The sequence below is a fragment of the Rhipicephalus microplus genome, chromosome 8 (assembly GCF_043290135.1).
Source record: "Rhipicephalus microplus isolate Deutch F79 chromosome 8, USDA_Rmic, whole genome shotgun sequence".
In the NCBI taxonomy this organism is placed as follows: domain Eukaryota; kingdom Metazoa; phylum Arthropoda; class Arachnida; order Ixodida; family Ixodidae; genus Rhipicephalus; species Rhipicephalus microplus.
This window is the reverse complement of record NC_134707.1, coordinates 5956290-5966874: the sequence shown is the minus strand read 5'-3', so window position 1 is coordinate 5966874 and position 10585 is coordinate 5956290. Positions and strand designations below refer to the sequence as shown.

General features: G+C 44.8%; 1 protein-coding gene across 1 annotated transcript; it reads left to right on the top strand.

Moving 5' to 3' along the window:
- LOC119165692 (uncharacterized) lies at window positions 1-10086 on the top strand. Its single transcript, XM_075872305.1, has 4 exons — window positions 1-114; window positions 4098-4245; window positions 7720-7809; window positions 9935-10086. The coding sequence occupies exons 1-4, from the start codon at window positions 1-3 to the stop codon at window positions 10084-10086; spliced, it is 504 nt and encodes a 167-aa protein (XP_075728420.1).
- Window positions 10087-10585: the final 499 nt, after the last annotated feature.

Here is a 10585-nt window from a genome sequence, read left to right as displayed (position 1 = left end):
ATGCAGCCAGCGACGGTGGTCCTGCTTCTAAGCAAAGTCCTGCTGATCTTCTGTCAAGCGCAGTTCTATCCTGAACTGAGAAGTGATTTGCAACAGTTTCAGGACTCTAGCAGGGTGAGAACGTCCCATGCAAAGTACTAGGCCCTAACAACAACACTCTAAGTAGACCCGCCGTGGTGGTCTATAATGGAAGGTACTCGGCTGCTGACCTGCACATCTCGGAATCAAATCCCGGCTCAAGTGCGGCAGCTGCACTTTCGATGGAGGCGAAAATGCTGTAGGCCCGTGTGTTCAGATTTGGGTGGACGTTAAAGAACCCCAGGTGGTCGACATTTCGGGACTCCTCCACTACGGCGTCTCTCATAAACATATAGGGTGGTTTTGGGACGTTAAACCCCACACATCAGTGATCAAACGCTTTATATACTACTTGTATTCCCGCGTTACGTTGTACTAACGTTTGTAGGATTTATTTATGCAAACCCTATGACGGTAGATGCCTGTGTGTTGTGCCATGTCAGTGCACGTTAAATATTTCAAGATCCTCCAAACTTCCGAAGCCCTCCACAGCGGCGTCTCTCATTATAATATCGCGGTTTGCGGCGTAAAACCATAGGTGTTAACATTGTACCTTTTGGTTTCTTTGAAACAAGCACCACTTACTTGCGACTTCCCTGCGCCTAGGTCTGCAGTTTTGTTTAGCGCACGGCTATTTTCATGAACAGCTTGTATGATCTCGCTGAAACCCCCATGTTGACTCGTGTCTTTCGCGTCCTTCTTGTCTGTGTGTCGTCGTTTTGTTTTCGCGCTATAACTATCGTCAGGCCTCTGTCTGATGGTGTGAAACACCCCAAGCATACAAGACTCCACCAACTGGAACTTTGACCTCCATCCGGACTTCATCGACGTGAATCTTCACTTCTTGGTCGGTTTCGTTTGGGGGCGTTACCTTCACAAAAGCATATACAAACTTGATTGGAGTGGCCAACAGTGCGGAATGCGAGATCTGCGGCACCGAAGAAGACATCGACCATCTGCAATGTTGTTGCCCCCGATTAGCTTCTGAGAGACAAAAGCTTTCTGACGCGTTGCGACAATTGGATGATCAGCCACTTTGTGCAGATCCTTCTGAAGCACCGTCCTCGTCTTTCGTCGGCTCAAAAGGCAGTGAAAGCGCTGCTGCGCTTTCTGAGGACTACGGGTCTATGTGAACGCCTTTGACTTTTGAATAGCACCACCTCTGAATATGCGTCAGCCCATCTATACTGACAATTTTCTACTCAATTTCCTTTCTCTCTCATCTTTATACTCCCCTTTTCAATCATTATCATCATCATCATCATCATCATCATCATCATCATCATCAGCCTGACTACATCCACTGCAGGACAAAGGCCTCTCCCATGTTGCGCCAGTTAACCCGGTCCTGTGCTTGCTGCTGCCAATTTATACCCGCAAATTTCTTAATCTCATCTGCCCACCTAACCTTTTGTTTCCCCCTAACCCGCTTCCCTTCTCTGGGAATCCAGTTAGTTACCCTTAATGACCAGCGGTTATCCTGTCTACGCGCTACATGCCCGGCCCATGTCCATTTCCTCTTCTGTATTTCAACTATGATATCCTTAACCCCCGTTTGTCCCTAATCCACTCTGCTCTCTTCTTGTCTCTTAAGGTTACACCTACCATTTTTCTTTCTATTGCTCGCTGAGTTGTCCTCAATTTAAGCTGAACCCTCTTTGTAAGTCTCCGGGTTTCTGCTACGTAGCTAAGTACCGGCAAGATACAGCTGTTATATACCTTCCTCTTGAGGGACGGTGGCAATCTACCTGTCATAATTTGAGAGTGCTTGCCGAATGTGTTCCACCCCATTCTTATTCTTCTAGTTACTTCAATGTCGTGGTTAGGCTCTGCGGTTATTACCTGCCCTAAGTAGACATAGTCTTTTACAACTTCAAGTGCACTATTACCTATCTCGAAGCGCTGCTCCTTTCCTAGGTTGTTGTACATTACTTTCGTTTTCTGCAGATTAATTTTAAGACCCACTTTTCTGCTCTCCTTGTCTAACTCCGTAATCATGAGTTGCAATTCGTCCCCCGAGTTACTCAGCAATGCAATGTCATCGGCGAAGCGCAGGTTACTAAGGTATTCTCCATTGACTCTTATCCCTAACTGTTCCCATTCTAGGCTTCTGAAAACCTCCTGTAAGCACGCGGTAAATAGCATTGGGGAAATTGTGTCCCCCTGCCTTACACCCTTCTTGATTGGTATTCTGTTGCTTTCTCTATGAAGCACTATGGTAGCAGTTGATCACCTGTAGATTTCTTTCAGAATGTTTATATATACTTGATCTACGCCCTGATTCCGCAGTGTTTGCATGACGGCTGATATTTCTACTGAATCAAACGCCTTCTCGTAATCTATGAAGGCTATGTATAGTGGTTGGTTATACTCTGAGCATTTCTCTATTACCTGATTGATAGTATGAATGTGGTCAATTGTTGAGTAGCCTGTTCGAAATCCTGCTTGTTCCTTTGGTTGATTGAATTCTAATGTTTTCTTTACTCTGTTAGCAATTACCTTTGTAAATAGCTTGTATACTACAGAGAGCAAGCTGATCGGCCTGTAATTCTTCAAGTCCTTGTCATCTCCTTTCTTATGTATTAAGATTATGTTAGCGTTCTTCCAAGACTCTGGTACCCTTCCCGTCAGGAGACACCTCGTAAACAGGGTGGTTAGTTTTTATAACACAATCTGTCCTCCATTTTTCAGCGGGTCTGATGTTACCTGATCCTCACCAGCAGCTTTGCCTCTTTGCATGCTCTCCAAAGCTTTTCTGACTTCTTCTATTATTACTGGTGGGGTGTCATCTGGGTTACTGCTAGTTCTTATAGTATTAAGGTCATGGTTGTCTCGGCTACTGTACAGATCTCTGTAAAACTCCTCCGCTATTTTAACTATCCTATCCATATTGGTAGTTATTTTGCCTTCTTTGTCCCCCCCTTTTCAATACCACCAGCGTATTGTAGCAAACCGGGCATGTGCCTGGTTAGCTGCCTGTCTTCTCTCTTGTTGTTTCTCCTTCCTTCCTACATATTTTATAACTCATGAGTGCATAAGCTACCCCCTATTTCAAAATGTTATTGTAACGTATCCCAACGATCAAATTGGTACGGTGTGCCTCATCACTTTCGTACGCTCTGCTCTTTTGTCTTCGGAGCACAGCTGTTTTCTCAATTGCCATGCAAACTTCATTTGTGAAACCGACCCTTTGTAGAACCACATTGAGCGCCCTTCCCTGTAGAACTGACGTAAATCTCTTGTATACGTCGGAATGCACATGCTTCATGGTAGAAAGACTTCATGTTGAGGGGTGTATCTACTACACGATGAAGTCTTTTACCACTGGCGTAGACAGCAGAAGAGAGTTCAAATATCTTTCCACGGAATTTTTTCATATATGTGAGTAGGTATAAACTTGTAGGTACAACGTGGCAGCAGAAAGCACAAGACCAGGTTGATTTCCGGATCATGGGAGAGGCCTTTGGCTTGCAGTGGGCGTAGTCAGGTTGATGATGACGATGTGCGAGTACACATATGCATAAAGTGTAACTACATCCCCTCTCTCTGTACTCTCCGAAAATGTTCTAACAATATCCTAGTCTTTAGTTACAACATACTCTCCCATTGCAATAATTCCTATACGGAACTCCGTCGTTATCAGTTCACCATAATTTGATATCATACCAACATAAATTTGCAAGGGTAAGTCATGGTTGGTTGGTATGTGGGGTTTAACGTCCCAAAACCACCATATGATTATGAGAGATGCCGTAGTGAACGGCTCCGGAAATTTAGACCACTTGGGGTTCTTTAACGTGCACCCAAATCTGAGCACACGGGCCTCCTACATTTCCGCATCCATCGGAAATGCAGCCGCCGCCACCGGGATTCGAACCCGCGACCTGCGGGTCAGCAGCCGAGTACCTTAGCCACTAGACCACCGCGGCGGGGGAGGGTAAGTCACATAAGCAGCTGTTGATGTAGCTTGGTACATTCAGCTGACCGAATACTTTCTCTTTCACCTTTTATGTGCTCAGTGTTTTCCCGACATCGGAGAGTGGTACCAGATATATCGAAATTACTACTATGATCCGAACTATGGCGGAACAGCGAAATGCGTCAAATATACCCGATACGGAGCGTACCAGAACTTCAGCACGCCGTCGATGTTCACCTACGGTCAAGGTGAAGTTCAATCAGTGTAAGAGACAATGTCATTTGCATGGTCTGTTCTCTAACCGAAATGGCGGATTTACCTAGCAGTAGAACATTTCTAAGTTGACCAGCAGATGGAGACGTTCTCACTCTTTCTTTTTTTGGTGCTAGTTTTTTTTTTGTTTTTGATGCTCTCTTGATACTTAACATTTATTTGATACTTAAATTTTTCTCGTATGGCTGACGATTCTGTATAATGACGTACTAGTTGCTCCTTCGTATATTACTCTCAGCAGGCATTTAGAGCAACACTGACATATTTAAAACCTTACACTCACAGCTGAAGCGCAGAAAGGTATACGACGGACTAAGAAAGACAACGAGGACAAGAGCCTACTTCCAACTAAAATTTTATTTCAAAGCTCCAAGAATATGTATACCTGTCACGTAACATCACAATCGTAGCCCGCTCTCACACATTGCTTCGATAAATGTTCGTGTTGTTTAATTTTTCGGCATATCAGGTTTCTTCGAAGCATTAGTGGCGAAAACTTCAAGCATGGCATTGCTTGCGCAGTTCTAGTTCTACAATATACACACCACTCATTCTCGAACATACAGTCGTCACCCAGCTGAATGGTCTTATGCCAGCTGGAAGCGTTGTTGCCGAGATAGTAACGCGATATGCTTGTTTAGTATGCCGTCACATATCGCTAACATCTCCGCAACAGAATCCAAGGTTACGCGGTGCTGGCGTCCATTAAACTGTTTCACGACACGCTCAGGAGCGTTCGAGTTGAGCTCGCTGACGAATGGACACACATTTGTTTTAACACGATATAACGTAAACGAGCTCGCTTCACGGGAAATTTAGTGTTGGTGGTGTCCTTGATTGTGAGTTAAATATCAGTGCAATAGCGTGAGAAACTAGGTTTCTCTTCATGCTTCCTTCAATCTCCTTGCTCTTCATGATAAGCGCAGCGCAAAAAAAAAAAACGAAGACGCGAGATCGAGAACGACTGGACAGGCCCTGAACTAGCAACTAAAAGTCGGTGTTGTCCATGAGCGAGAAATTTGTATAGATGCAATTAAAGCAATAATGAGATTGTTTCCTTCGAGTAGGTGTAGAGCAGAGGCCTTCTGCGTTGAAGTCAAGTGTTTTACCAGAAAGCCACGTCATTCATTGATACTGCTCCTGAAAGGAAGCCCTATCTATATATGTGACATGTTGCTCATGTAGTCCCGTTAAATGTGTAATATTGATTGGCATAGGCGTAGAGTTGCGGCAGTTGTCAGACCGGATAGATTGTGCAATGAAAGGGTGGTTTCGAGGCATACTCTTTACAAATTGACCAGGTAAAATTAAGCGCCACGAACAGAGACAGCATATATAGAAAGTGTCCAGTGGCACGTATTGCCATATATAGAACGCTCAAGAGGAAGGTATATGACAGCTGCATCTTCCCGGTACTTACTTACGGAGCAGAAATCTAGAGGATTACAAAGAGGGTTCAAGTAAAGATGAGGAGGACGCAGAGAGTGATGGAAAGGAAAATGGCAGGTGTAACCTTAAGAGAAAAGAAAAGAACAAAGTGGGTCAGAGAACAAACTGGGGTCAAGGATATCATAGTTGAAATAAAGAAGATGAAATTAAGATGGGCCGGACAAGTAGCACGTAGTCAGGATAACTGCTGGTCATTGAGTGTAACTGACTGGATTCCCAGAGAAAGCAAACACACGAGGGGGGGACAGAAAGTTAGGTAGACGGATGAGATCAAAAAGTTCGCAGCTGTAACGTGGCAGTAGAAAGCGCAAGACCGGGTTGATTGGCAGATCATTGAAGAGGCATTTGCCCTTCAATAGGTGTAGTTAGGCTGATGATGATGATGATTATGATGATGATGATAATGATGATGATGATAATGATGATGATGATAATGATGATGATGATGATGATGATGATGATGATGATGATGATGATGGTGGTGATGATGATGATGATGATTATGATGATGATGATGATGATGATGATGAAGATGATGATGATGATGATGATGTAGTTCACAGTTTACTGATTAGCAGTACGATGAGTTTTGGTGTAGCTAGCACTTCGAAGCATCGTTTCTATTCAGCGTTCCTCCTGCGCCTTTAAACGGTTAACGTTATGCGCACAGGCATTTCATTACTCGCGGCCCAGTTGAGGTACCCACCGAGAAGCTAGGCCTACCAAGCAAATGAGAAGATTAATCGAACGAGACCTTAATAGGCTATCATAGAAGCACGTTGGTCTCGTTGGTGCGTATTAACTTCAGGCATAACTAATTAGCGCAAAAAACAACGGCCAAGGTGAACTTGACAGACAGGACGCAGGGCTAAACTTCAACTGCGCAATTCCTCGCACGAGAAACAAGTTCACATGTGGTGCAAGAGACCGCACAGCACCGATAACATCACTCAAAAACCCTTTCCATAAACGTCCCTAATTTTATCTCTTCGCTTGCCTTTGCAACCTCCACGTGGGACACCTAACCTTCAAATTCCATGCGCAGGTTACTTTCAAGGTTTGCGCATTCTTTGTTGCTGAGAGCCAGCGATAAAGTTCTATTACGCTATGAGTTCTACTTTTGAAGGCGAAGCTGAACATTTGTTGCAAGTATGTAGTGTGTGGCCGTTGCGTTTCCGTACTGTTAAGTCAAATACATCCAGTTCACTTGGTTTTTCAGGAAGGGCGACCTAACGCTGACCTCGGCGCCGTGTTACATGAACAAAAACTATCACACATTCCAGCCCTATAACAGTGAGTACACGTTGAATTTATTTTTTCGTTAGAAGGCAAACTTTTTATCGACATGCATTGATAAGAACAATTTACCTACGTGCTGGAAAATCATTTGAAGAGGCGGAAAAAAGGTAGGAACTAAGCGTAATAGCGCAGATCTGTGCTATTTTAGTATACAAAAAAATGAGAATGGGCCTACTGCCATGTTGAAGATCACCAATCTCGATCTGATTGAGCCAAACTCGTTGCTGGGCTGTTGGTACATCATTTTGAATTATTAACGCCGAACCACTGCCAGAAGGAGACACAGAAGAAGCACAAAAGGGAGGGGGAAGGGGGTACTGATTATTGATGTGTGGAATTTAACGTCACAAAACCACCAACTGATTATGATAGACGCCAAAGTGCAGGGCTCCAAAATTTCGACCACCTGGGGTTTTTTAACATGCGCCCAAATCTGAGCACACGAGCCTACAGCATTTTCGCCTCCGTCGAAAATTCAGCCGCCGCATCCGGGATTCTATCTCGCGACCTGCGGGTCAGCAGCCGAGTGCCTTAGCCACTGGACTACTGCAGCGGAACTATATTTCAAGCTCACACCGGCTAGTTTCTTCTAGGAGCATGCCATTAATTTTGGCCCATAGTGTGACTTTGGTGATCTTCAATCGGAGTATAGTACAGGCTTTAGCATAGCTACCCGTAATGTGCTTGCATTTGTTCTGCAGAGTCCGGCGACATCGTTGAACAAACCTACCAAATTATTTATGTGGACTGCAACATCTGCTACATAGTTCGTCATCCATATGCTGACAATGGCAAGTCTGACAAGTTTCCTGTAACCTAATTAATGACTTTGAAAACTCGTCATGGACTCTTTCATGCCCTCTTTGTCGTTGCAAAGCGCAGGGTAGACAGCTGGACTGGTCTACTGTCTGGTTCAGCTTCCCCCTTTCTATAACCTCGCTCTCTCTTACTCCCCCGGCAAGTTTCAAAGGAAATTCATTGCTAATTAGAACAACGAGAACACACATGGACATTGTGGCTTGTGTTTATGGTTGTTAACAACGCCGTAGTTCCCATTAAAAGATCGAAAGCAACGATAATTATGCACTTACGTCAATTTCTCTTATTATTCATTCGTACAGTATTTTTGTACAATGAACTGTTGGGCCAGTAGCCAAAGGCTAGTGTAGGCCCATAGCCAATTTTCATATAGCAGCTCCACCATGTGCAACTTAAAACGGGCTGTTGTACTCCGAAAAAGAATGAGAGACTGCAAAGGCTCTTCACTAGGCAGCTTGCTCGCTTGCTTGCTTGCTTGCGTGCTTGTTTCTATATGGTTAGTCTCGTACCCACTACGGGGGATCGGCCATTAAACCGGCTGTTGTTGTAATGGGGAAAAACGAATAGGCTGCCTTTTGCGACGGGCGAGTCAGAGCGCGAGCGACAACCACAGCCGCCGATCGTTGTCGTCGTCGTCTTTTACAACAGTGAAGCGCCGGTCATTCACACTGCAATATCTGATTCCCAGGTATAAAATTTTCATGGTGAGACAATATACATAAGCTCAACATCAAAAGTATGCATTCTACAATAACTTCAAAAAGAAATAATTTAGCACAGTATGAAATATACCAGAAGTAAAATGGGGAAATAACATAATTTTTAGAGGTGCATTTTTTTTCTGAGCAGGCGTGAAACCATTTGCTATTTTTATTTGAAATGGTACGGCAATAGAGGGGCAAAGCAGACAACTGTAACTTACTTATATGTCGTCTTGTATTCAGACGACAAAAGGGCCAGAAAAACGTTTGCCATATACGTAAGATATATGTAAGATACATTCTTTAAGCCCTAGTTACCTATTGCGAATGGAATCTCTCACATGTTCTATAAGTTAAAACCAAGTAAACGAGCCTAAAGGGTTCCGGTACTGTTTCATTTTTTGCTTCCGCAGTAGTCGCAACTCGACTAGACGAAGGTTCGACTCCGGTTGCCCACTTATTTTATGAAAGAGGCGCGCAATGTCCTATGTAAATCGAAAGGAATAGCAAAGCACGAGCTTATACTTACACGTGTCAGAAAGGCAGGGGCCATGAAAATATCCTCGAATATGGAGTGTCGCTGGAGACAGCGTTTCGGCACTTGTCTTCTTGAAGAAGATGACACGAGTTGTCCAAACGCTGTCTCAAGCGGCACTCTATGTCCAAAGGCTTTTTTCATGGCTTAAGGCCTACATCTTCCACCGACGTTCTGCCTGTAAGGGCATGGCTATAGATACTAATAATATTATCAACAACAACAATAACATCTGGGGTTATACAGTCCGAAAACCATGCTATGATTTTGAAGGACGACGTAGTGAGGGGCTCCGGAAATTTCGACCATAAGATGTTCTTTAACGTGTATTGACATTGCACAGTACAGGGCCTACACCGTTTCGCCCCCCAACGAAGTGCGACCACAGCTGCCAGGACTGAACACGTGGCCTTCAGGTCAGCAGCCCAGCACCGCAGATGCACCGTGAAAGACAGGGCTAGAAATAACACCAAACAAAAGAGACCATGGTTTGCCTTAAGGCAACTCTCACATCCCAAACATTGCGCTGTTTACAAGAGCGTTCACACGACGCTCACCCATTGTCTCCCAGTTCACCACGGCGAGAAGGGAGGGTGGTGCCACGCGTAGATTGCCGTGTACATCTACTCAGTTACGGCAACCCTGACGATGACAGCACCTGAAAGCCCCTGACATTTCATTCCGAGAACTCTCTACGCGAAGACAGCCAAGGTCTGATTTTTGTTGTCATAAATTTTGAAGCAGGTACTTTGCTCCTCAGTCCCTCACCCTTCCCCCTGAAGGGGGAACCTGCGGCGTACGCCTTGATTGTTTCTCAACGTCAAGCTTGACGGTCTTTTTTTTTTTGTCTACGTCTCACAGGTTACGGTTGCACCTTGTGGCGACGATTGTCGACATTCCAACAGCCTGCCGACTGCTGCGACTTCATCTACGCCGAGAACTGTGGTACGACGCCCAGGTACCAGATATACGAGCCATCGTGTTCTCCGGGTCTGGGGTTGCCGGCATCATAGGAACACCTATGACGACGGCTCTGACGCTTTTCACCACGCTTGTTAATGGTTCGTTTCGGGCTATAAGATCCATCTTGGCTTCTGTACCGTTTACTTGTTCAACGCCAACGCGGCGAATGACGAAATAAAATGCCATGTTCATCGTGTCGAGGCACTTTATTGCAAGTTGTGCGTCATGTCGTTGACGATCTAATTTAACTGATCTTGTTAATGCTGAAGGCCACGTGAGGTTGTGTCATTGCGCGACAATCGACACACAGGAAAACGCACAGCAAAACCGGCGCTCGCTCGGTGGTGGTGATAGGTTGCACAGGAAGTGTTGTAAATGACGCTTCCGTTTATGCAAAAGATCGTGGCGTTTTTGAGTTAGGGGCTATTGCTCTAGTACTCATTAATTCGGGCACAGTCTTAGGTTGTTGTGACTCGTGCTCTACGAATACAACCTTCTCGATGGGAGTGATTGCAGAACTGGCTCACCAACTGCCGCAGGGTAGGAACA